Below are 27,406 nucleotides of genomic sequence, written 5' to 3'. Positions count from 1 at the left end.
CATTGATGTTGGAAGCGCCACGAGAGTAAAATAATAAAATAGAGCCAGAATGGCGGCAGTGACGTTGCAGTATAGCGGTATCAGCCTTTCTTCTTCCAGAGGCTCTACCTATAAAATTATCTAGTAGTGAAGGTACAATACAAAACTCTTTAACGGATCAAAGGAGGCCTAAGGGGATTTTTTTGCCACGCAGGACCTGTGACCCACTGTGACCGAGTCGGGTCATGCAAATTAAAACCTACTTGAACATAATATTCAAACGCTATCAAATATTCTTTTTTTTAATTTTTTTTTCAATACCTATGTTTCAAATTCAGATTGGCTTATGCAAAGGCCATTCTGTATATGAAAGAAGATGAAAGAAGTTAGAATTTAAGTACCTATTTAATCATAGATTTTGGAATTTAATAATCATAAATCTAAAGCGCTTGTCATCGACTTTAGTTGTTAACTGTCAAATATACAAAAAGTTACCTACCTAATTGCTAAATCTAAGCCTTATCTAAGCCTAGTAAATCTACAAAATATTAATTTATATTGAAAAACAGAAATGGCTGAAATGTTAAAAGAATGGCTTACTAAACGCTTACAGCGTCCAATAACATGGGAGGCTGAAGAGTTTGGAAATAAAATGAAAAACGGTTACATCGTATCATGCGTTTTACGAAGCTATCATGTCATTAATGATGAAAAACATTATCTAATAAGGTCAGGTAATATCGATGTAGACATTAAAAACAACTGGAGATTGCTAAAAGAATGGCTGCGTGATTTAGAAATAAATTTGACTGATGATGATACACAAAACATTATAGAAGGCAAAGGTTCTACATTGCTTCGCCTATTTTATCAACTCTTCCTTCACTTAGACAAGATGGATCGCACTAACTTCATTAAAGAAGAAAGAAAAAAAGTATCGAGTTTAGTAGATAAAATGGAACATCGATTTACAGTTAAAAGGGTGGAAGAGGAAGAAGAATCTTTTGTTGATGATCTTTCCAAACCTTTGTTAGATCAAAAACTATTTATTGAATGGCAGAGAAAAAAGGAAAAGGAGGTTAAAGAAACGTACGATTACATGCGACATAAATATTCAAAAATGTTAGAAAAAATTGAAGAATCTAAAGTACCACTGCAACATCCAGAAGGAATAGTGAAAAAAAGAACTATGATAAATAAAAAAGAAATGGATGAATTTTCATTGAAATATCCTTGTGAATTCAAAAATTATACCTATGAAGACCTGCTTGATTTAGAACAAAAAGCTGTAGACAGGCAGAAATCACTTATAGATACTGAATGGGCTAAAAATTACATGGATAACCTTTACAGTAGAATGCACAAAAAGTCTGATTCACAAGAATTTCAAAAACAAATAAGAAATGTTATAAGTGGATCATTATGGGATCTTTCGATTGCTGAAGAAGAATCTAAATTGGATACAGAGCTCTCCAAAAAAGTGATGAAATTGTCACAGTTTGAAAAACAAATGTGTACTCAAATCATGGAAACTAAGCAGCAAGCACGTAACTTAGCAAAAAATAGAATTCAAGGAGAAATAGAGTTTGCTGACCAGAGAACCCGTCAATTTATTCAATTTCTTGATAACGTGAAAGAAGAAATTAATTTAGGAATGGTTGAGATTGATTTTGAAAAGAAAAGACAAAATATGCTGCACAAGAAATTATATGCAGAGAAAATTAAAAGAAAAAGACAGCACTATTATGAAATATGCTATGATACACTACTATCTATTGTTGACTTTGCGACAAAATATGCGTATTTCTCAAGATTATTGAATGATGACATACCAGACCATTTTATCCACGAATGGAAAGCGTTATACTTTAAACATCAACCTATATTTGATATTTGTCAACCGATGGAAAATATTTTAGAAGACATCGGAATCGAGGAAGAGGCAGATCCCAAAGAAGAAGAAATTATACGGCTCGAATTAGACAGACAAGAAGCTTTGAATGATAGCGACTTTAATGAATACCACAATTATCTACATCCTTGGACATTGAATTTGTTAATTCCAAATTACGATCCAGAATCGGAAGAAAGAAAATATGAATACTTAGGATCTAAAATAATGGGGCACTTAGTGTATACTCTTCTTGAAATGAAGTATCCATATCCCCCTCAAAGACCACCAGCTGATTTACCCACTTATTCTGCAAAAGCTATTGTTCGTGGTCTCCCTGATAGATCAATTACATTCGCAATGCAAACACTTCTTAATAACCAAAAAATACATGTCGTGCGCCTGGAATCTGCTATTAATTATTGTCTAAGGAGGTTTAAAATTGAAATGGTAGGATGCACAGATATTGAGTTATCATTTGACAATTTCATGGCCGCTGCTCGAGAAGATAAGGATAAAGAGTTAATTAAATTAATGAAAACTGAAGGTGACGTTCTAAGTAAAAGTAATGAGGTAGTTACTCCCTTATCAGGACCTTTAGTCGCTAATACTAAACAAACTCAAACACCGAAAACCATCCCAGAAGAAGAAATTACCTTATCAAATCCAGCAGAACTTGGTCGATATGCATACCAATCATTAAATTTTGGTGATTCTCTTACTGCTCATTTATTATCTGCTATGATAGTTGAGTATTTAAAAGATCAAGATAATATTAATGGATTCGTAATTATAAACTATCCGAACTCTTATCGCGAAGCACAAATTTTAGAGGAAACATTTTCGGGGCGAGCTCCACCGGATGAAGAAGAACTTGATGACCGGGATGAAATTTATCTTGAAGAGAGCATTATTAAGCATAGAAAAAAAGAATATGATCCATATAAAGAAGTAAGAATTTCTAAACTCGTAAATGATCCCCATAAAAAAAGAATCACAACACCATTTACAAGTTATTTTAGTTGCTACCTTAATCTAAAGGAAACCGAAGATATTCTGCAGGAGTTTGTCATTTGGTATTTAACAGAAGAAAATTCTGATATGATTGATAGATTTTACGCTGCGTTAGGAATCAATTATAGTATGTACTACGAAATAATAGAAAAAGAACAACTTTCTTTAATATGCAAATACATAATAGGTGATTATGCATTGCATGTAACGTCAGTCGAATTATTATTTGGAGAAAATGTTTTAAGTTGTCTCGATTTTCCTAGTTCTGACGACAAAAGAACTAAGTCTAAAATTGTCAAGCCTGAAACGTCTATTGAAAAATCAAAAGAAAAATTCGGTCGTTATTCAAAATCTAGTAAGTCTTTATCTTTTGTTAATGATTTTGAAGTTGTAAAGACACCTGATTCAGTAGGAAATGTTCAAAATGATGACACTATAATTGTTGAAAACACTGAGTTGCAAGAAATTGAAAGTAAGTCTTCTAGAACGCTTACCAGTGTAGAAGAAATAAACCTATTAGCAGGTGAAGAGGACTGGGTCTACGGTAAATTACCTATATCTGAGATTATAGGTGTAGCATTAGCAACTTGCTGGGAACAAATAGAGAAAACATACATACACGACATGCAGCAACTATTTTTTGGAATACGCCTACAGATGAATTGCCTTATTCCATATACCAGATTTATAAAAGATAAAATGGAACAAATAATAACGCTTCCCTCTCCTAAACAAGATTTAGTAAGTATTTTTCAACAAGAATATAACAATTTTGAAAATGACTGGCGTGACATAAATTTGGCTAAAAATGAATGGCACTGCAGAATAAAAGAGTTGCAAAAAAAGCTTTATAAAATATGTGACGAAAGAAAGTTACATGCCGAGACGCAGAGAAATTCACTAATATGTGAAAATTGGTGTATGGAAGAATTAACGACTATGGTTAACACATACATTTCTTGTATGCAGACAGAATTGAATAGGTTGGTAATTGTAATTTTGAATGTTAAATACGGGTATTAAATAAGTTAACAAACCTTATTTAAAAATAAATAACTTTTATTTCAGAGCTATGTTGACATACCAAAGTTTGCATGACTTTTATTTTGCAATGATAAAAGGTTCTCCACCTCAAGACAGGTTAACTTCTAAAGAGTTAACTAAAATATTCAAAGAATCCGATGAAACATCTGGAAGTAGAAAAGGAGGAGAAGATAAGGTATATCGACAACTGAAAAATTCTTTCCAAGATATACAGTTAAGAAATATTGAAATAGACTTCAGCAACAATCCTTTTAATATGATAATAGAAAACAATGTTAAATTTGCTCTTAAATTAATTAAAGATGTCAACGATTCATACAGATCACTTATAAGTCGTGAATATAGTGAGATAGCTAGAATAGTTACACAAACAAAAAAGAAAGAAGAAAATACATCAGAAGATTCAGTTAATAATGAAGAAACTTTTAAATTGAACGCCCTTAAATGCATAGATGAGTGGACGATGGGAATTAATGGTGAAATGTTTAGAGCCAATCTACGTCTGCTTGCTTTACAATACAAATGTTATAAAGACATGAAATTATTTAATGACAATATTTACAAAGCATTTAAGGACGTCCAGAATTACATAGATGACTATTATTTAAATGAGATTAAATCTGTAGATCGCCTTTGTAAATATTTGCAAATGGCTGTAGAAGGTGGCAAAAGGATTCCAGAAAATCTTATACTCGAGCAGGATACATTCATTATAGATCCAAATTTGTTACATTTTCCTGCAACAGAACCGGAACGTGGAGGAAAATTAGCTAAAGAAATTGTAACCAATTTAGAATTCAAAGTTGGAGAGCTAGCTAGATTGCGTACTCAGTTTAAAATTGTAGCACCAACAGGTATAGCATTGCAACAAGCTTTTATTTTTTTACTACAAGATTTCTTATATTTTGGCAAGGAATCTTGCGATGGTTCATTGTTTCCCGAGGAATGGAAACGCTTAGACCCCGAACAAATTCCTAAATTAGTATTTTTGTTATTCGGAGATACTGCATACATTCATTGGAGAGATTTTCTGATCTATTGCCTCAATATAAGATTTCCAACTGTAGAAGAATTATTGTTACTTCGTAAAAACTTTCGTTGTCAAGATCCTGAATCAACAGAATTGATTTCTAGAGAAGACTATAGCAAAGAATCACTTTGGTTTGAAGATGATTTTGATCCAGAAGATAGACATGCTCAATTAAGAAAAACCTTAATTAAACATTTTCTATTTGAACTTTTCGAAACTGCTGAGAATGTTATGAACTACTCTGCATTTTTGTTGGCTTTTTGTAAGAGTGCAGATCCAATCGAAGGTTTTGCTAAAGCATTATCAATGGCTGTTGGCAAAAAGATTTGCTTCAGCTTAACAGAATGCGAGGAAGTGGTGTGTAAGTTGATAAGAGATAAGAAATATAAAGATGAGTGTTTAGCTTGCGCTCTCAAATGTACAACTCAATTTATAGATAAGCTTATAACAAACGTGATTAATACTTGCGAGGGGACTACTATATATGAGCTTGAGTATACGGAACCCCCACCCGATTCAGATAAAAAAGGCAGTAGGGGTAAAGTCGGCGGAAAAGCCAAAAAAGTTCAAAGTTCTATGAGTGCTCGTTTACCTAGAACGCAAAAAAGTCTTACAGGTCGGAATAAGACACAATCTGCTACTGACGTCAAATCTACTTATATTTGTAGGCCTTGCGAGGAAGATACTGTAATAGTTGAAGAGAAGCCACCAGAGATTGTAGAACCAGAGGAAGAACCAAAAATTGAACCACAAATAGATCCTAATTTAGTTTATTCTGTTAGCCAGAACGTTATATGGAACGTGCTCAATGTTTGCTTACCATGGTACTTTTGGTTAGCACCTGAAGAAAAAGCTACACCATATAAACAACAGGTGGAAGAAGCTATGAAACGACTCGAAGTTAACACCGATAATAAAGATATTTACGTGTGCCAGTTTGTGTCTGATTCTAATGTTTGTAAAATTCTACACAAATCGAAGAAGTTTGTTGCATTGAATTTAGCGGAAGAAATACAAAATGTATGTATGTGAGAATGATACAACACTAACATTTTCGACCTGCATTGCTATGTTTTACTTCATAATTAAAAAAGCGGATATAAAATGAATTAATTATTAAATATTACCTGTAGATTTTTCTTAGATCATATTATTTTTATGTGGGATATTACAAAAATTTGTACCTACCTACCTATCTGTTATAAGCGTGAAAAGCTTTTTGATTTTTCACTGAAATAAATTATTTTCTCCAGTTCTATAAAGGATTATTATTGTTCCAGTACTTAGTTTAGCACGGTAGCACGGTAATCCGACACAACCGGAGAGACATCAGACTCAGAACTAACGACTTTACATGCTCTTTGAGTTTCATTTCTAGGTTCCGACCTCAGAATAGAAACATTACCATCTTTTTACATCGGGCTACTGAGAATAATAATTTTTGACCGAAAAATCCAATAAGTACCTAACTATTTTTAGATCAGCTCAGGAATCGAACCCAGAACCGCGGACAAACATGCTTAACCATACGACCACCGTGGCATATAAAAACTAGGTTAGTGTAGCGCATAAAAGGTAGGTATATAAGTACTAGTAACAAATATATGTATACGTACTAGTATTAAATATAGGTACTAATGTAGACTCCTTGTTATTTAGTATATCTATTTTTGTAGTTTCTCACCCGTTGGATATGTAGGTATAGGCTTGTGTCCACAGCTAGACACAGGTTTATTAGATTCATTTAACCGATTTTAAGGTGCAGAGTGTAAGGCGAAATTTACGTAGGCAACTTTTTATCCAGGAAAAGCAGAGTTTCCACAGGGTTTTTAAAAGGCTAGGAGCTAATGCGTAAGGTAAGCTACCATACAAATAGTTCTGTGACTACTTCGGAAATCGGAACGTATTTTCACGAATTCGGATCCGGTGCAGTGCGTAATCGCCCTAACTAGGTATACACTCAACATTTAAATTTTCCACAATATTATATTATGTTGGCTTTCTGTCTGTTTGTCAGCGTTTCTAAGTAGGTAGAATAATTTTTCTCTATTTTTTTTTTACACAGCTGCGGTTGTAAAGTGACACTACAATGTATGTACTTAGTACTTAGTTAACACCTTTCTGATACGGCTGAAAAGATCAAAGTGAAATACTTACTTATTTAACCCCCGACCCAAAAAGAGCGGTGTAATAAGTTTGACGTGTGTATCTGTGTATTTGTCTGTGGCATCGTAGCTCCTAAACTAATGAACCGATTTTAATTTAGTTTGTTTGTTTGAAAGGTGGCTTGTTCAAGAGTGTTCTTAGCTATAATTCAAGAAAATCGGTTCATCCGTTTGAAAGTTATCAGCTCTTTTCTAGTTTCTGTAACCTTCACTTGTCGGGGATGTTATAGATTTTTAATTTACACTTGTAATAAGTTACTTTTTAAAGCTAAATTAGGTACCAACTTACTTACCTAATCCGTTGCAGGTATAAGTAGGTATTTTCAATTTTGTTTTTATATAGTAGCAGTAGTAAGATGTAAGAGTTGGCAAACAATCAAAAGGTTGCAAAATCGATACTCACGTCTGAATGAGTTCTTTCCGGGTCATACCTACTTATTTCATTTGACGATGTATATATGTACCTAGAGTACCACACCTCTGAGAACATTAATTAAAGCAAGTGATAATTACCTACTTATAAAATTGCTTGAGACGCACATAACCCCGAAAAGTTAGAGGTGCGTCCCCGGGATCGAATCCGTGACTTCCCGATTAGAAGACCGATGTCTTAACCACTAAGCTATCACCATGACTCACCGGTTAACGGTTACCTGCCGTTAGATCGCCAAAAAAAGAAACCTACTCGGGCATCTGTTAGTATTGCACCCCGCTATACAATGACAACTTATTTTATATTAGAATAGAATAGAATAGAATAGATTTTTATTCAAATAAACTTTTACAAGTGCTTTTGAATCGTCAAATAATTTACCACTGGTTCGGATTCAATTTAACATGTCAATAAATATATTGCTTAAGGGTTGCCGAGAGGTCCGGGTTGATCCCCGGCACGCACCATAACTTTTCATTTAAACAAGGGAGCTCAGAATTTTAACCCAGTCCTAATAATGTAACTTATATAAGTTTGTATGTTACGAGTAGGTGTTAGCGAAGTCACGGTTTTAAATAGTGAAGGCAAAACCATAAAATGTTGTATAGTAATGTTGTATGTTGTGGTGTTGTCGCATACTGCATGTTGCACTATATACAGATTTGTTTGGTTTAGCGGATTATAGCAAAATTACCTAAGCTTTTGGTTCCTTGAAAACCATAAATTTTGCCAAGTCTACATTAAAAACAGCCTGGAATAGAATAAATAAGAGAATAAATATTAAAAAAACCTTCCTAATTCATAAATTATAAAACTGGTCTTGTTTGTTTGGGAATTTTAATTGTTTTATGTTTGCTCGAGGAAGCCTTTTGTTAAGCGCATACTGTTTTGTTTACCTACTCTGTCGGAAAATACTTTTTTTAGAGCGTAATTTGAAAAAATAAAATGGAATAAAGGAATAAATTAACGTACGTAATTAGTGACTAGAGCTAAGCTAAGCTATGCTATGAAAATGAAGCGATACTATTGGCGGATTTGACACACATAGCTTAGGCTCGGTTTCTTAATAAATGACCAAGAAATTATCACAATAATATATATATTTTTTTTAAATCTTATTGATTAACTCCGCTGCGCTTAGGTGAATGCTGGATCTATTAAAGCAACATACTTTTTACATTTCTGTTGTTTCATTTTTTCGAGATGAACATACTTAGTGCTTTAGTTCTTATTCTAAAGAACTTAGGGAGGTCATATTTTGTTATAATCATTGAAGAGTCAGGTTGAAATTAACCAAGACATTGATTCTACTAATTATATCTATCGAAGTCAGCTACATATTTTACTTTACATACCTAATAATTTTGTTTTAAATGAGCGCGAGCGTAGTAAGAGCTTTTAATAATTTCACGGAATCTTAGATGTTTCAAAATGCGAAATGAAGATGGAAATATGCAGAGCAAAATTAGCGCGAAAATTTTATTCCTCTGCATACATTTTCATCTTAAAAATTGATATTTACACCGAGATCGTGAGGCTAACCTACCTGTTTTTCTATACAATATTCACCTATTCCATTTTTTTTATTCAGTTTTTTTTGGGATCTTGTAATCACTATGTGATTATGCCAGATCCATAATAACCTAATAAAACTACGATCTATCTTAAACTAATACAATTACATCCTTAAGTCTCTATTATTCTTACAATAAATCCAAAAAGAGTTCTTGCATGCGGCAGAAATTGGAATACCGGATTTTTGTTATTGCAAACAGAAAGGTAAGTAAATGGGTACTAGCATGACATGGATTTCCAAAGTTAATTCAAGAAATAGGCAGGTATAATATTAAGTCATTTATATGGAACATTTATATCGCTGATAATTTCGAACTTCTGTACAAAGCAAGTAAGTAGGTTAATAGTAGCGAAAAAATCGTAAGTCTATGATAAATACTTAGTGTCCAATTTACTATATACTGATATGACTATTAAATGGAACATAGAAATGTTAATAGTTAATCCGTTCCATAATAGATGGCACCACCTACACGATAGTGCACGCTAAAACTCAGTGGCTTTGTAATAGTATATAAGTTCAAAGATTTGTTTAATAAATGCCCAGGATTGGCTACAGTCGTCCACTGCGCACGCACCCCACTACGCTCCGCAAGAAAACTGAAGACTTTTTTGAGAAAAAGCTCCAACAGTTTTCGCCCGCGCGCTCTGTCTGCGCGGAGGAGAAGCCCGAACCCCGGAGATGCCCGATCTCACCAGCCGGTGATCGATTGGGTGGCGTGACGACTGCTCCCACGCGCCGCTAGAGCCGCGCGAGGATGGACAACCGTCCATCCACCTCCAAAGGCCCTTTTCAGGGCCGCCACCAACGACATGCTCGCGACCCGCGATCGCGCGCCGCACCCGCGAGTGCGCTCGACGTCGCAGCCCCGACCGGCTCCGTCACGCGCAACCTCGCGCCGTACGCCGCGCCTCCAGCCGCGCCCGCACCACGCGCCGCACCCGCATCACGCGCCGCACCCGCGAGTGCGCCAGACGTTGTAGCCCCGTATGGCTCCGTCACGCGCGCTCTCGCGCCGTACGCCGCGCCACCGGCCCCGCACGTCTCGCGCGCCGCACCCGCGCCCGCCGCGTTAACCGCCGCGCCGCGCCCGCTGTCGATGCCCTTGCTCGACGACGACAGTGTGGCGGACAGCGAGACAACGGTCCAGCCTAGACTTCGGCAGGATGACGCCTACTACGCCGCCATCCTGGCCCTGGAAGGCTCAGATCGCCGTGCGCTCCCCAGCCGCAGGCAGCGCACCGACTCCGAGGAGGACGCGCCCGCTGAGGCGAAACGGGTTGCGAAGACAACCCCTCCCTCCCGCCACGAGATGCCCCGACGCACAGCCGAAGCTTCTGGGTCGGACGACACCCGAGCTCCGACGCCGGCCCCACGCTCCTACGCCGACCGCGCGAGAGCAACGCCGCCGCCGAAGCCCGCCGCCGCCGCCCCTTCCGGCGGTGCGCCACCGAGCGGCCCAGCCCCGACGAAACAGCGAAAGCTTCGCTACCCGCCACTCATCGTGGAAAACCTGCCCAACTGGACGCACCACATCAAACAGATTAAGCTCCAGTTGGGCAGAAACCCAGCAGCCCGCCCATATGGAAAGGGCATCCGATTCACGCCTCAAGAAGACCAGGAATTCCGCCTCGTCCAGCGGTATCTCACCGCCCTGGAGAAGACGGAGGGCGTGTCCTGGTTCTCCTACTCACTGCCGGCTGAGAGGAGTCTGAAGGTCGCAATCCGCGGCCTTCCTTTCAACACCGAGCCGGCAGAGATAGAAGACGAACTCCGCCAGCTGGGGTTCGAGCCGGAGTACGTGCGCCAGATCAAGGCGAGGAAAGGCCGACCAGGCTGCCTCTTCTTCGCCATGCTCCGCCGCACTCCCAACACGATACCAGCAGTCTACGACGTGACCGAGCTGCTCTGCATGGGGGGAGTCCGCATCGAGGCCTGGAGAGGGAAGAAGGGTCCCGCTCAGTGCCACAGATGCCAGGGCTTCCGCCATGCCTCAACGAACTGCCACAGACGCCAGGCCTGTGTGATCTGCTCACAGGAGCACAGCGCACGGGACTGCCCAAGACCACGGGAAGACCCAGCGACCTGCGCAAACTGCGGAGGCAGCCACCCCGCAAACCACGTGGGCTGTCCCGTGTTCCGGAAGGAGGCACGGAACAGACGCGCGGGCACCGTCGCGACCACAGTCTCAAGACCGCCGCCGCGCACCGAGACCACCGGCTCCAGGGTACGGACGCCAGCAAACGACCCGAAGCCACGAGAAACCGCCGAGAAAGCTCCTGCCAGGAAGAGGAGAGGTCGTCGCCGCAGGAAAGCGACATCGCCAACCCGCGCACCCTCGCCGCCGCCTGTGCAGAAACCCAGACCTGCCGAGGGGATCCCGCCCCAGCCCAAGAGGACCGCCGAACCAAGCGTCGCGGCCATCAAAGCCGTGGCGTTTGAGACTCTAGAGGACGTTTTCCACGCCATCAAAAATGGCGGGGAAGACCCACTCCTGCGCATCCTGGAGGGACTGCGACGACTCGCCGCCTTCACCGGTGAGGCCCAGCCTACCAAGGACGCCAGACAGGAGGAAGTAGAGAACCGCGCCACATAGATGCCTTGGAGCGCGTCCTCCGCACACGTCGACCACCCAGCTGGGCTTCCCACAAGCGGGTTCCACCCGGCTAGGTCGGACCACGACGGCGTGAGGACCGCTCCCAACTCTCTCTTCCTCACTGAGGAAGAAAGCCCGTAGGCCCAGGGCCAACCCAAGGACCCTGGCGTAGTCACGCCAGGCGGAAGATCCCGCATGCAGGAGGCCATTGCCTCGGACGTGCCTCTCCCGCGCCCTTGCGGGCGCGCGAGCTCACTTACCGGATAATAAATGCCCATACGTTCGGGGTTTAATGCTTATCATTTCTCCCACGGCTAACAGCGTCCTGAACAAGGTCCTTCAAAGTCGGAGCGTTTTTTGACCAATATTGGAACAAATTGTCTTGCAATTCTTATTATTTACTCATAATATAATATGTATTGTGATAACTGCCAAATTGAACAGTCAAACCAATAGAAGTGACAGCTGACATTCACAAGAAAGCAACGGTGACAAGATCCAGTGGCGCCACCTGGTGGAGATTGCTGACAATTCTCCAGAAGACAACGAGCGGCAAGTAATTGAATTGAGTGAACTGTGAGTACGCAAATCTAAACTTTATTGACAGTGCGAGAAAAACTTAGAAAATTAATGCATGATCTGAGACTTGTGAAATTTCAAAGTGTACGACTAGGACTTAGTATAATTCGCTCAAAAACGACCAGACGGGGAACCTATGTCCAAATTTGCCTTGATATTTAGAGTTTCAAACACTTAGAAAAATATTTGGACTTAGCACAAATTCAGAAACATTGGTTACCATTACCACTTAAATAGTAAATTGAATTTCAACAAGAAAGGAGTGCTAAGTAAAAATTTAAGATGGAAGCTGATTTAAGAATTATGCAAGATCTGAAAAATCAAATAGAAAGAGGAAGAATTAATTTCAAAAAATCCCCTAAGGAGCGAATCACAGAGTCGTACATCAGGGCAAGATTAGAAGGATTAGAGGAGATAGTCAAACGATTTTTGAACAAGCATGAGAGCATAATTTCCAGTTATGAAATTAAGGATTTGGAAGAAAGCTACTTCACAAGTGATGTCTTCAGTGTAGGTTATGAAAGTTACTTAGGTTATAAGAGTGAACTAACGGCTTTGTTGAGCTCACCAAGTGGATACACCACAAACCTCGACTGTTCTTCGTGTAACGTACCCAAAGTTTCTGTTGTTCGGTTACCGAAAATATCGCTCCCTTGGTTTAGCGGGAATTATGCCGAGTGGTCGACATTTAAAGATCTTTTTGTATCTTTAGTGCATAACAACACTGCTTTAGATGACGTCCAACGCTTACATTATTTGAAAACTCAACTCAAAGGAGAAGCGGAACAGTTAATAAAACATATTCCTATAACTCAGGCAAATTACACAAAATGCTGGGACTTATTGCTGAATAGATATAACAATAAGCGGTTTATGTCAAATTGTATCCTTAAACGGTTATTTAATCAACGAGTGATGACTAGTGAATCCTCTAACGGTCTTAAGGACCTCCTTGATACCACATCCGATTGCATACACGAGTTATCTAATTTAGGTATTAAGGTGGAATCTTGGGACATTATTATAATCTACATTGTAACCTTGAAGTTGGATGCTGAAACCCGTAAACAGTGGGAATTACACGTTAATAGTTTGAGCGATGAATTACCGTCTTTTACCGAATTAAAAGAATTTTTACAATGTCGATTTCGAGCTTTAGAATTTGTAGAGCCAGTTAAACTTAAACCTAAGACTACCCTTCATCCATCTAATAATACAAAATCCATGTATACCATTTCCGACGTAACTTGTCCCTACTGCACTGAAAATCATAGATTATTCTCATGTAGTAAATTTAATAGTGAAGACGTATCCCGTCGCCAGGAAATTGTGGATTCCCTAAGACTTTGCGTTAACTGCCTGGGTGTTAATCATACAGAAAAAACTTGCCGTGTACCAACAACCTGCCGTATTTGCAAGAAGAGGCACCACACGCTTCTCCATAGAAACGCCAGTTTGTATACAGTCGCAGTTGCCACGGAGGCGACAAAGACTGACGAAGATGATGAGCAAACCCAAGAAAGTGAAGAAGAAGTTTGCCCGACGAATGAGGCCAATAATATTGCTTCTCATTTTGCTATGGGACAAATGCACTACCAAACCTTATTGCCTACTGCGTTAATAAAAGTTGAGTCCCAAAATCATAATCATCTACAAGTAATGAGAGCTCTACTAGACCAAGGATCTCAAGCATCTTTTATCTCGGAAGCCGCTGCTCAACTTTTACGCTTAGATAAGATTGCTGAAAATAGTTCCGTATCAGGGCTAGGTGGCGGTCATCATAACATAATTTCTAAGTACGTAGTTATGCTCAATATTCAATCACTTCATGACCCAACCTTTAAATTGCAGATAAAGGCTCACGTTTTAAACAAGGTCACCTCATTATTACCTGAAAGAAAACTCGTTATGCCATATTGGGCAGATTTAAATGAACTGGTACTAGCTGATCCACAGTATAATTCTCCTAATGAAATAGACATTTTACTAGGCGCCGATGTATATTACAGTATTCTGAAACAAGGGTTAATAAAACATCCGAAGGAATCAATAATTGCGCAGGATACTTACCTCGGATGGGTACTGTCGGGTCAGGTAGGTGGCAAGGAGAATTCAAAAATTAACAACAGAATTTTGAATATGCATGCCACGGTCGATTCAAAAATTAATTGGACGAGAGAACAGGTCTCAAGTAGGTCCGATAGGAAAGCAGCTGAAAAACAGTTGAATCCAACTAGACCTAGCGAGCAGTCTAGTTCCGTTAACACAGTTGGGAGATATGGAGATAAGAGCCGAAACAATAGAGTCAAGCTAAGTGCGGACAATCGTAGTGATAATGATGTGTCGCTCAATAAACCTCTTAGGGACGGACTTACCTTGCGTCCAAAGCTTCAGCACATAATTAGGCGCTTGTGCGTTTACCTCATATGCCTTACTGCATGTGTCATCAGAATTGCAAGGAAACATTTAGTCTATCCAGGCATAGAGCCACTAGACAATAACGATTCTGAAATTAAAGACTGTAGATGGCCAAGAGTCACATTCGGGCGATTATTTGCACCGTACTTAGCAGTCAAGTTTCTGCAAAAGGTCGCAGATAATACACTCAGCCTCTTCTCTCGAGCTGTAGACAGAGCTAAAACAGATTTCTCCATTAACCTGAGCGACTGTTGTCAATCTGAAACTGAGGTAATTAAAGTTTATAAACAGTTAAATTCGTTACTAGGAAAGAAAGCTTTTATATTGCAAAAATGGACAAGTAATAAGTCAGAATTAGTAGAAGCGTCAAAGGGAAATAAAAGAAAAGAAGATGTTATTACCAAAAATTTAGGACTTACCTGGAACCGCCACAATTATTCGTTGAAGCTGGTCGAAGAAACCACTGCACCTGAAACTAAAACAGAAATTATTATCGCCAAATTTGTTGTTTATATTATTTATAAGCTAGATCACCACGTGTACTATAACATTAGCTCCAAGAATTAATGCAGATATTGTGGTTGACTGGACTTGATTGAGGTAACAAAGTACCGGATAAACGCTGAGAAGCTTATCATCGCTGGAATTACGTATCTCTACAAAGTCTCTGAAATCTTGAATATAAGTAAAACCGACTTACCTTCATGGATGGAGTCAATCCTATTTTGTTCATACAAACCATCAGCCAATAGCTTGCATTAACTGAGAAGAAAAGAAAATCTTTCAAGCTGTATATCCCAAAGCAACAAGCGGATTTATTCAGTTAACCTTCAGTAAAGCCAAAAAAGAGCAAATAAATCACCCTTTATCACTTTGGACAAAGGTGGAATATTGCGAATCAGTGAATCGTTGTTAACGACAACTGATTATTATAAGTAGAACAAACCTAGACGAGTAATTTGCGTCCATGGCAACTTACGCAAAGGACATTTATCTCAGTTTCGTGAGTAATGAATACTCAATGTACAAGACGGTTAGGGATTATTATGATCCAAAGGTACCAGTGAAACGTACAACTTTGGTGTTGAAAATAAGTGTGGTTTAAGTGCAAAGAGACAAGTTAACACCTACTAGATGACTTTAAGGCAGGGTAGCAGACGTCCATCTCAGAATGGACAAAGTTAAACGGCAATCACGTTTCGTCGTAAAGATTCGTCAATTCAACGTCCAACTTCAAAGCTTGTATCATTCCGGCAATGCTTGATTGCCGCACAATGATTATTTGTATAGTTTTAAGGAATCTGCTTTTGTAATGTTTAGTTTTAATTCCATAGTTAAGTATGTTTAGATAGTCCCACAACTTTGTTGTTGTTTTGGAATAGGCTTTCTGTTATTAAAATAACCATAAAATTTTAGATTTCATCGTTTATAGCACATATGTTATTGTTTACATATCATTAAAATAGTTTAAAGTTAAGGATGGAGGAGTCAGCAATTTAGGTCAGGAGTTTTTTGATCTTTTGTGAAGTTAAATCACTAATTGCAGTGTAGAAGTTGTTTAGCTTAATTTTATGTTTTGGACTTCCTCAAGAAAAAAAAAAATGTTTTATTTTAATTAACTCGTATTTTGAAGGACTATTTAGTCCTTGGCGGGCGGTATGTCCAATTTACTATATACTGATATGACTATTAAATGGAACATAGAAATGTTAATAGTTAATCCGTTCCATAATAGATGGCACCACCTACACGATAGTGCACGCTAAAACTCAGTGGCTTTGTAATAGTATATAAGTTCAAAGATTTGTTTAATAAATGCCCATACGTTCGGGGTTTAATGCTTATCATTTCTCCCACGGCTAACAGCGTCCTGAACACTTAGATTTCATTGAATAACAGAATATTGAATATTGGATACACCGAGGTTGGCCATTGGCACCTCTGGTAACTATATTATTTAGTAATTATTAAAAGTATATTTTGCAACACGTTTATTTTTGCGAATGGACATAGGTACACCGTATGTCAGATTCCAATTCTGTAAAGATTTAGAGAGTGACCTAGGCTACCTTTTGCCTCGGAAATCACGGGATTTTAAAACCTAAATCCACGCGGATGAAGTCGCGAATATCAACTAATCTATCATTTAAGGAAGATTAAAGAGTTTTTAAATAAAAACGCGAATATTTTGGGAAAAGCATTAGCATTCAAACTTCAAAGCGCTGCTACAATGTACAATCACTGACAAAGATGATATAACATGAGAGTGACAGATAAATACCTAGTTTTATTTCTATTTTAACAAGAATATAGAACGATGACTAATATTCCTCTAAGCGCCATCTCTATGGAAGTCGGCAACAGTATCGCCCTGTGGAGATTGGTCCTCAAAGCCGATTCACACCAAGCGCGTACACGTGACACGTGCGTAGTGACGCGCGTAAATTCCTATCACACCGGGTTACGCATACGTCCACGCTTTACGCAAGCGGTGTGCGATGTTTCATACAGTTCCATACATCACAACGCAATGGTACGCGCTACAGTACGTCACCGCTTACACAACGCTTACGCAGCATGTGTGAATGAGCTATTAAGGCTGGGATCTATCAAACGCACTTTGACTTTGCTCAGACTCAAGTTTGAGTCTCCTTCTCTTATGTGTAAGAGTCTAAAGTCTCCTTTTAACTCTGTCCTAACTCTAAGCAAAGTCTGAGTGCGCTCTGTAGATCTTAAACCCTTTGTATCGAATTCGGTAGCACGATGAGACTATCGCCACGATTCTCTCGTCCGTGGACATGGCGCCAAGCATCCTAGAACAGCTTATAATACCTACGTATTATGAGCTGTGCTAGGATGTCAGTACGACGATGGGGTTTGACCCATCATTCCTTCGGATTTTAGTTCGCTCCTTCATCGTTGAGTTGTTTACACGTTTACTATTGAAGGAGTAAAATCTTCGTCAAATTCTTATTACATATTTAGGTACATTATTATTAATCAAGTACTTGCTTGCAAACCTCGGTGGGATTGATTTTAGGTTACGTGTGTAAAGACTCAGAATAGAAAACATTTTTATTCAAATTAAGTTGTATAAAATTATTTCAACAGATTAATAGTAAACTTCACTGTTTCAGAATGCCTAGTCCCTATCGGGAAGAATTTTAGCAAGAAACTCGGAAAATCAAAAATTTAATTTTTGCGCATTCGTAGAGCGCCTGTCAAATCCACATTTTTTTAATCGTTTATAAGAATTATACTTAACTAGCTGATGCCCGCGACTTCGTTCGCGTGGATGTAGGTTTTTTAAAATTCCCGTGGGAACTCTTTGATTTTCCGGGATAAAAAGTAGCCTATGTGCTAATCTAGGGTATAATCTATCTCCATTCTAAATTTCAGCCTAATCCGTCCAGTAGTTTTTGCGTGAAGGAGTAACAAACATACACACACACACACACACACACACACATACAAACTTTCTCCTTTATAACCCTTAATAAGGCAAAGGAAAATAATTTCCCACTTAGTAATGCGTTCAAAAACATTTATTTTTACGTAACAGCTGGACCACAGACTGAATGAAATCATAAGGTACGCTTTTATGGTAAATTTTAAATTTCTTAAAACTGGCAACACACACCTATAATGTCACCTTGCACTGATATGTCAATTTCAAAGTGAAGTAACGAGGTTATTGTGAGTGAAAAGTTGAAATTATCGGACGTTAGAAAGAAAAAAACAATTTTTCTTTTACAAAAATTCCTGTAAGTAGAATATGCTTTCTGTATCATATAAAACAACTGTTTAGTGTTACTGTATATTGTTTTTATTTGTCTTAGAGTGATATTTCTCTGCGAAATGTTCAAATAAATAAGTGGGAAAATAATTCCCATTGCCCGATTGCAGTATTATGGATTACGCATACGGCATATATATATAGAAATAAATTTAACTTCTTTTTCTGTCCTTTTCTTGATACTCTTTGTGTCCATTCCTCTTCAGAACCCATGTCACTTACAGGTTTTCTTTTGTTTGTAGTGTTCGTCAGCAATGAATAAGAAAAAAAATAAAATTCTTAGTGATCGGGAGGTGGAAGAAATCGTCAACAACCTTTCCGATTTATCCGATCTTGATTCCGACGATGATGTTTATTATCAGACAGCACCTGTGACCAGCCCGGCAGATTACTGCAATTTGCCTGAAGATATTATTATTGAAAGGCGTCTTGAAGAGCTTTTCGGTGTTCGAGAAATATCGGAAGAAAATATAGATATTGTAGACCGAGAACTATATTCAGTTAGTTGTCTAAAAGATATTTTAGAAGAAAATTGTCCTGACAGTAGTGTGGGTGACACAGCAGGACAATTATCTGGTGATCAACTAACAAAAGCAACAGATGAACATATGCAAGAAGAAAGGGGACAGGATCTTACTGAAAGAGAAATTGAAATACAGCAATGTTTTGAGGAGATTTATGAAGACAATCATCCAATTCAGGCAGATGACACAAATGCTGGACCGTTAAACATAAATTATTATGAAACTGAAAATCAAACATTGCAATGTCAAAGAATTGTCAATGTATCCAGAACAAGACAACCACGAGAGTGGAAAATTGAAAAGGAAATACATAGTGTTCCAGAGTTTATTAATCCCATTCGTCCACAATCAACATATAATCACAAAACTCAGCCAATTTATGTTTTTGAAAAGTTTTTCCCGGAGTATCTAGTACAAGTTATAGTAGAACAAAGTAATATATACGCAGCACAGAAAAAGAGTAACAATTTTACACCTATATCAGCAGAGGAATTGAAAGCATACTTTGGAATATTGATTATGATGGGTCTCAACCCTTTGCCTGATATGGACTTGTACTGGTCAAATGACCCTTTTTACAACAATCCAGAAATATCAAAAATTATGCCCATTAAAAGATTTAAAAAAATTACGGAGAACCTACATATTAATAACAATGAAAATGAACCAGATAGAAGCTCACCAGATTATGACAAATTGTTTAAATTAAGACCTATGATAACAGAACTAAATAAAGTGTATCAGGAAGAAACAGCAAATTCGAGTCATCAGTCAATCGACGAATGCATGGTCAAATTTAAAGGGCGATCCAGTCTAAAACAATATATGCCGAAAAAACCAATCAAACGTGGATTTAAAGTATGGGCACGTTGTGACGCCAAAACTGGCTATTTATACACATTCCAAGTATATACTGGGAAGGGAGACAACATGGAAGACGAAGGACTTGGATACAATGTGGTAATGAAACTTGCTACTGACCTTCCTGAAAACACACTGCTAGGATTTGACAATTTTTTTACTGGCTGCAACCTTATGGAAGACTTGTACAAAAAGAAAATTTTTGCTGTTGGCACTGTACGAGCGAATCGGAAAGATCTTCCAAATATAATGAAAAAATCACAGCCAAAACATCTTAGGCTACAAAAAAATCAGTTTGCAGCTGTAACTGCTAAACCTATTACAGCCATTAAATGGCTTGATACTAGAGATGTTAACGTTCTTACAACTGCCCACCATCCAACTGACACAGTATTAGTAAAACGAACTCAGAAAGATGGAACAAAGAAGGAAATCCTTTGCCCCAAAGCTATCGCTTGTTACACGCTCACTATGGGCGGAGTTGATCGTTTTGATCATTTCCGATCATCGTATCCGATCAACCGCAAATGTAGAAAGTTCTGGATGCGATTGTTCTTTTTTATGTTTGATGCTTCAATAATCAACAGCTACATCACTTACAGCACTACACACGTTGTGAATACGCATTCTCATAGAGAGTTTAGATTGCGATTAGCTCGAGGGTTGGTTTCAAACTTTACAAGTAAAAAAAATCGGCAGGTTGTTTTCAAAAACAAGAAGGGCTCTAACTTCGGCGTACCAGATGAAATTCGCCTCCTCAACGTTGGGATTCACCTCCCTGAAGAAGGAAATACCTACAAACGATGTCGTTTTTGCAGCACCAAGAAGGAAGAAAAGAGAACAAAAATATTATGTACATTTTGCCAAGTTGCACTATGTGCAAAAAAATGTTTTAAGTCTTTTCATGAGGCTTCTCCTCAGGAATAATTTTATTTGTACTTTATTCATGAATTTTATTTAATTTCCTTTATTTCGTTTAATTCAGTGATTACAGTCTTTTCGTGTTTAATTTATCTCATCTCTATATCAAATTTCATTCCCATTCAATTTAAGCCCTATTCAATTTCAAATCTACCCGCAGGTTGGGAAATTCCCAACAAATTGGCCACCCTGCACGGTTGTGTCAAACATTTCGCTTCACGCAAGTTTTTTTATCGAAAATTTACGTTTCTAACCTAAAAATATACGTATATTCGTATTTTTAGTTAAAAAACCGCGCGTCCGACAAAAAAATTGTTTCGGAGACATCAAATACCCTTTAAGACGCCCGGCCCGTGTAAACTCATCTTTAATCTATCAGGGCGGCACATTTCAATAGCCAACCCTTTGCATTTATAATATTATGTACGAGTAGTAGGAATACCTTTAATTTTTTTTTGCAATAATAAATATCGGAAGCAAAGTCAGCAGCCAGCGCTATATTTGAATAGTAATAAAAACTATTATAAAAACAAATAACCTTAACAGGCAAAGGGAATTATATTCCCACTTTCTTACACTTATGACAAGCATAATCGGGCAAAGGGAATCATTTTCCCACTGCAAAAAAAGGTATTTCCCCCCTCTCCCACTACTTTTAAATGTATTTTTTGGATTCTCCAGCATTAAATTACCCTAAACACGCTTCTAATTTAAAGTTTACTATTACACAGGAAAAACAGAAATGGCTGAAATGTTAAAAGAATGGCTTACTAAACGCTTACAGCGTCCAATAACATGGGAGGCTGAAGAGTTTGGAAATAAAATGAAAAACGGTTACATCGTATCATGCGTTTTACGAAGCTATCATGTCATTAATGATGAAAAACATTATCTAATAAGGTCAGGTAATATCGATGTAGACATTAAAAACAACTGGAGATTGCTAAAAGAATGGCTGCGTGATTTAGAAATAAATTTGACTGATGATGATACACAAAACATTATAGAAGGCAAAGGTTCTACATTGCTTCGCCTATTTTATCAACTCTTCCTTCACTTAGACAAGATGGATCGCACTAACTTCATTAAAGAAGAAAGAAAAAAAGTATCGAGTTTAGTAGATAAAATGGAACATCGATTTACAGTTAAAAGGGTGGAAGAGGAAGAAGAATCTTTTGTTGATGATCTTTCCAAACCTTTGTTAGATCAAAAACTATTTATTGAATGGCAGAGAAAAAAGGAAAAGGAGGTTAAAGAAACGTACGATTACATGCGACATAAATATTCAAAAATGTTAGAAAAAATTGAAGAATCTAAAGTACCACTGCAACATCCAGAAGGAATAGTGAAAAAAAGAACTATGATAAATAAAAAAGAAATGGATGAATTTTCATTGAAATATCCTTGTGAATTCAAAAATTATACCTATGAAGACCTGCTTGATTTAGAACAAAAAGCTGTAGACAGGCAGAAATCACTTATAGATACTGAATGGGCTAAAAATTACATGGATAACCTTTACAGTAGAATGCACAAAAAGTCTGATTCACAAGAATTTCAAAAACAAATAAGAAATGTTATAAGTGGATCATTATGGGATCTTTCGATTGCTGAAGAAGAATCTAAATTGGATACAGAGCTCTCCAAAAAAGTGATGAAATTGTCACAGTTTGAAAAACAAATGTGTACTCAAATCATGGAAACTAAGCAGCAAGCACGTAACTTAGCAAAAAATAGAATTCAAGGAGAAATAGAGTTTGCTGACCAGAGAACCCGTCAATTTATTCAATTTCTTGATAACGTGAAAGAAGAAATTAATTTAGGAATGGTTGAGATTGATTTTGAAAAGAAAAGACAAAATATGCTGCACAAGAAATTATATGCAGAGAAAATTAAAAGAAAAAGACAGCACTATTATGAAATATGCTATGATACACTACTATCTATTGTTGACTTTGCGACAAAATATGCGTATTTCTCAAGATTATTGAATGATGACATACCAGACCATTTTATCCACGAATGGAAAGCGTTATACTTTAAACATCAACCTATATTTGATATTTGTCAACCGATGGAAAATATTTTAGAAGACATCGGAATCGAGGAAGAGGCAGATCCCAAAGAAGAAGAAATTATACGGCTCGAATTAGACAGACAAGAAGCTTTGAATGATAGCGACTTTAATGAATACCACAATTATCTACATCCTTGGACATTGAATTTGTTAATTCCAAATTACGATCCAGAATCGGAAGAAAGAAAATATGAATACTTAGGATCTAAAATAATGGGGCACTTAGTGTATACTCTTCTTGAAATGAAGTATCCATATCCCCCTCAAAGACCACCAGCTGATTTACCCACTTATTCTGCAAAAGCTATTGTTCGTGGTCTCCCTGATAGATCAATTACATTCGCAATGCAAACACTTCTTAATAACCAAAAAATACATGTCGTGCGCCTGGAATCTGCTATTAATTATTGTCTAAGGAGGTTTAAAATTGAAATGGTAGGATGCACAGATATTGAGTTATCATTTGACAATTTCATGGCCGCTGCTCGAGAAGATAAGGATAAAGAGTTAATTAAATTAATGAAAACTGAAGGTGACGTTCTAAGTAAAAGTAATGAGGTAGTTACTCCCTTATCAGGACCTTTAGTCGCTAATACTAAACAAACTCAAACACCGAAAACCATCCCAGAAGAAGAAATTACCTTATCAAATCCAGCAGAACTTGGTCGATATGCATACCAATCATTAAATTTTGGTGATTCTCTTACTGCTCATTTATTATCTGCTATGATAGTTGAGTATTTAAAAGATCAAGATAATATTAATGGATTCGTAATTATAAACTATCCGAACTCTTATCGCGAAGCACAAATTTTAGAGGAAACATTTTCGGGGCGAGCTCCACCGGATGAAGAAGAACTTGATGACCGGGATGAAATTTATCTTGAAGAGAGCATTATTAAGCATAGAAAAAAAGAATATGATCCATATAAAGAAGTAAGAATTTCTAAACTCGTAAATGATCCCCATAAAAAAAGAATCACAACACCATTTACAAGTTATTTTAGTTGCTACCTTAATCTAAAGGAAACCGAAGATATTCTGCAGGAGTTTGTCATTTGGTATTTAACAGAAGAAAATTCTGATATGATTGATAGATTTTACGCTGCGTTAGGAATCAATTATAGTATGTACTACGAAATAATAGAAAAAGAACAACTTTCTTTAATATGCAAATACATAATAGGTGATTATGCATTGCAAGTAACGTCAGTCGAATTATTATTTGGAGAAAATGTTTTAAGTTGTCTCGATTTTCCTAGTTCTGACGACAAAAGAACTAAGTCTAAAATTGTCAAGCCTGAAACGTCTATTGAAAAATCAAAAGAAAAATTCGGTCGTTATTCAAAATCTAGTAAGTCTTTATCTTTTGTTAATGATTTTGAAGTTGTAAAGACACCTGATTCAGTAGGAAATGTTCAAAATGATGACACTATAATTGTTGAAAACACTGAGTTGCAAGAAATTGAAAGTAAGTCTTCTAGAACGCTTACCAGTGTAGAAGAAATAAACCTATTAGCAGGTGAAGAGGACTGGGTCTACGGTAAATTACCTATATCTGAGATTATAGGTGTAGCATTAGCAACTTGCTGGGAACAAATAGAGAAAACATACATACACGACATGCAGCAACTATTTTTTGGAATACGCCTACAGATGAATTGCCTTATTCCATATACCAGATTTATAAAAGATAAAATGGAACAAATAATAACGCTTCCCTCTCCTAAACAAGATTTAGTAAGTATTTTTCAACAAGAATATAACAATTTTGAAAATGACTGGCGTGACATAAATTTGGCTAAAAATGAATGGCACTGCAGAATAAAAGAGTTGCAAAAAAAGCTTTATAAAATATGTGACGAAAGAAAGTTACATGCCGAGACGCAGAGAAATTCACTAATATGTGAAAATTGGTGTATGGAAGAATTAACGACTATGGTTAACACATACATTTCTTGTATGCAGACAGAATTGAATAGGTTGGTAATTGTAATTTTGAATGTTAAATACGGGTATTAAATAAGTTAACAAACCTTATTTAAAAATAAATAACTTTTATTTCAGAGCTATGTTGACATACCAAAGTTTGCATGACTTTTATTTTGCAATGATAAAAGGTTCTCCACCTCAAGACAGGTTAACTTCTAAAGAGTTAACTAAAATATTCAAAGAATCCGATGAAACATCTGGAAGTAGAAAAGGAGGAGAAGATAAGGTATATCGACAACTGAAAAATTCTTTCCAAGATATACAGTTAAGAAATATTGAAATAGACTTCAGCAACAATCCTTTTAATATGATAATAGAAAACAATGTTAAATTTGCTCTTAAATTAATTAAAGATGTCAACGATTCATACAGATCACTTATAAGTCGTGAATATAGTGAGATAGCTAGAATAGTTACACAAACAAAAAAGAAAGAAGAAAATACATCAGAAGATTCAGTTAATAATGAAGAAACTTTTAAATTGAACGCCCTTAAATGCATAGATGAGTGGACGATGGGAATTAATGGTGAAATGTTTAGAGCCAATCTACGTCTGCTTGCTTTACAATACAAATGTTATAAAGACATGAAATTATTTAATGACAATATTTACAAAGCATTTAAGGACGTCCAGAATTACATAGATGACTATTATTTAAATGAGATTAAATCTGTAGATCGCCTTTGTAAATATTTGCAAATGGCTGTAGAAGGTGGCAAAAGGATTCCAGAAAATCTTATACTCGAGCAGGATACATTCATTATAGATCCAAATTTGTTACATTTTCCTGCAACAGAACCGGAACGTGGAGGAAAATTAGCTAAAGAAATTGTAACCAATTTAGAATTCAAAGTTGGAGAGCTAGCTAGATTGCGTACTCAGTTTAAAATTGTAGCACCAACAGGTATAGCATTGCAACAAGCTTTTATTTTTTTACTACAAGATTTCTTATATTTTGGCAAGGAATCTTGCGATGGTTCATTGTTTCCCGAGGAATGGAAACGCTTAGACCCCGAACAAATTCCTAAATTAGTATTTTTGTTATTCGGAGATACTGCATACATTCATTGGAGAGATTTTCTGATCTATTGCCTCAATATAAGATTTCCAACTGTAGAAGAATTATTGTTACTTCGTAAAAACTTTCGTTGTCAAGATCCTGAATCAACAGAATTGATTTCTAGAGAAGACTATAGCAAAGAATCACTTTGGTTTGAAGATGATTTTGATCCAGAAGATAGACATGCTCAATTAAGAAAAACCTTAATTAAACATTTTCTATTTGAACTTTTCGAAACTGCTGAGAATGTTATGAACTACTCTGCATTTTTGTTGGCTTTTTGTAAGAGTGCAGATCCAATCGAAGGTTTTGCTAAAGCATTATCAATGGCTGTTGGCAAAAAGATTTGCTTCAGCTTAACAGAATGCGAAGAAGTGGTGTGTAAGTTGATAAGAGATAAGAAATATAAAGATGAGTGTTTAGCTTGCGCTCTCAAATGTACAACTCAATTTCTAGATAAGCTTATAACAAACGTGATTAATACTTGCGTGGGGACTACTATTTATGAGCTTGAGTATACGGAACCCCCACCCGATTCAGATAAAAAAGGCAGTAGAGGTAAAGTAGGTGGAAAAGCCAAAAAAGTTCAAAGTTCTATGAGTGCTCGTTTACCTAGAACGCAAAAAAGTCTTACAGGTCGGAACAAGACACAATCTGCTACTGACGTCAAATCTACTTATATCTGTAGGCCTTGCGAGGAAGATACTGTAATACTTGAAGAGAAGCCACTAGAGATTGTAGAACCAGAGGAAGAACCAAAAATTGAACCACAAGTAGATCCTAATTTAGTTTATTCTGTTAGCCAGAACGTTATATGGAACGTGCTCAATGTTTGCTTACCATGGTACTTTTGGTTAGCACCTGAAGAAAAAGCTACACCATATAAACAACAGGTGGAAGAAGTTATGAAACGACTCGAAGTTAACACTGATAATAAAGATATTTACGTGTGCCAGTTTGTGTCTGATGCTAATGTTTGTAAAATTCTACACAAATCGAAGAAGTTTGTCGCATTGAATTTAGCGGAAGAAATACAAAATGTATGTACGTGAGAATAGTGGAATTATACAACACTGTAACGTTTTCGACATGCATTGCTATTTTTTACTTCATATTTAAAAAGCGGATATAATTAATTACCTACCTGTAGATTTTTCTTAGTTCATATTATTTTTATGTGGGATATTACAAAAATTTGTACCTACCTACCTATCTGTTATAAGCGTGAAAAGCTTTTTGATTTTTCACTGAAATAAATTATTTTCTCCAGTTCTATAAAGGATTATTATTGTTCCAGTACTTAGTTTAGCACGGTAGCACGGTAATCCGACACAACCGGAGAGACATCAGACTCAGAACTAACGACTTTACATGCTCTTTGAGTTTCATTTCTAGGTTCCGACCTCAGAATAGAAACATTACCATCTTTTTACATCGGGCTACTGAGAA

At 37.1% G+C, this 27,406-nt stretch overlaps 2 protein-coding genes across 2 annotated transcripts; both read left to right on the top strand.

Annotated features, from left to right (window-relative positions):
- The first annotated feature begins 472 nt into the window (after positions 1 to 472).
- On the top strand, positions 473 to 27,086 carry LOC123873507 (sperm flagellar protein 2-like). Its single transcript, XM_045918360.1, has 3 exons — positions 473 to 539; positions 21,559 to 24,886; positions 24,972 to 27,086. Exons 2-3 carry the CDS (start codon positions 21,570 to 21,572, stop codon positions 27,007 to 27,009), a joined length of 5,355 nt encoding a protein of 1,784 aa, XP_045774316.1. The 5' UTR covers positions 473 to 539; positions 21,559 to 21,569; the 3' UTR covers positions 27,010 to 27,086.
- On the top strand, positions 530 to 5,995 carry LOC123873505 (sperm flagellar protein 2-like). The gene is made up of 2 exons (XM_045918359.1): positions 530 to 3,867; positions 3,953 to 5,995. Exons 1-2 carry the CDS (start codon positions 551 to 553, stop codon positions 5,988 to 5,990), a joined length of 5,355 nt encoding a protein of 1,784 aa, XP_045774315.1. The 5' UTR covers positions 530 to 550; the 3' UTR covers positions 5,991 to 5,995.
- Positions 27,087 to 27,406: the final 320 nt, after the last annotated feature.

Source organism: Maniola jurtina, chromosome 17, assembly GCF_905333055.1.
Source record: "Maniola jurtina chromosome 17, ilManJurt1.1, whole genome shotgun sequence".
NCBI lineage: Eukaryota > Metazoa > Arthropoda > Insecta > Lepidoptera > Nymphalidae > Maniola > Maniola jurtina.
This window is presented reverse-complemented; position numbering and strand designations above follow the sequence as displayed.

What these genes read in the sequence shown, in the direction of transcription:
- LOC123873507 (XM_045918360.1), top strand. Translation starts at nt 21,570, where the DNA reads ATGGCTGAAATGTTAAAAGAATGGCTTACTAAACGCTTACAGCGTCCA. An exon ending in ATGCAGACAGAATTGAATAG is followed by an intron (nt 24,887 to 24,971) that starts GTTGGTAATTGT and finishes CTTTTATTTCAG; the next exon opens with AGCTATGTTGACATACCAAA.
- LOC123873505 (XM_045918359.1), top strand. Translation starts at nt 551, where the DNA reads ATGGCTGAAATGTTAAAAGAATGGCTTACTAAACGCTTACAGCGTCCA. An exon ending in ATGCAGACAGAATTGAATAG is followed by an intron (nt 3,868 to 3,952) that starts GTTGGTAATTGT and finishes CTTTTATTTCAG; the next exon opens with AGCTATGTTGACATACCAAA.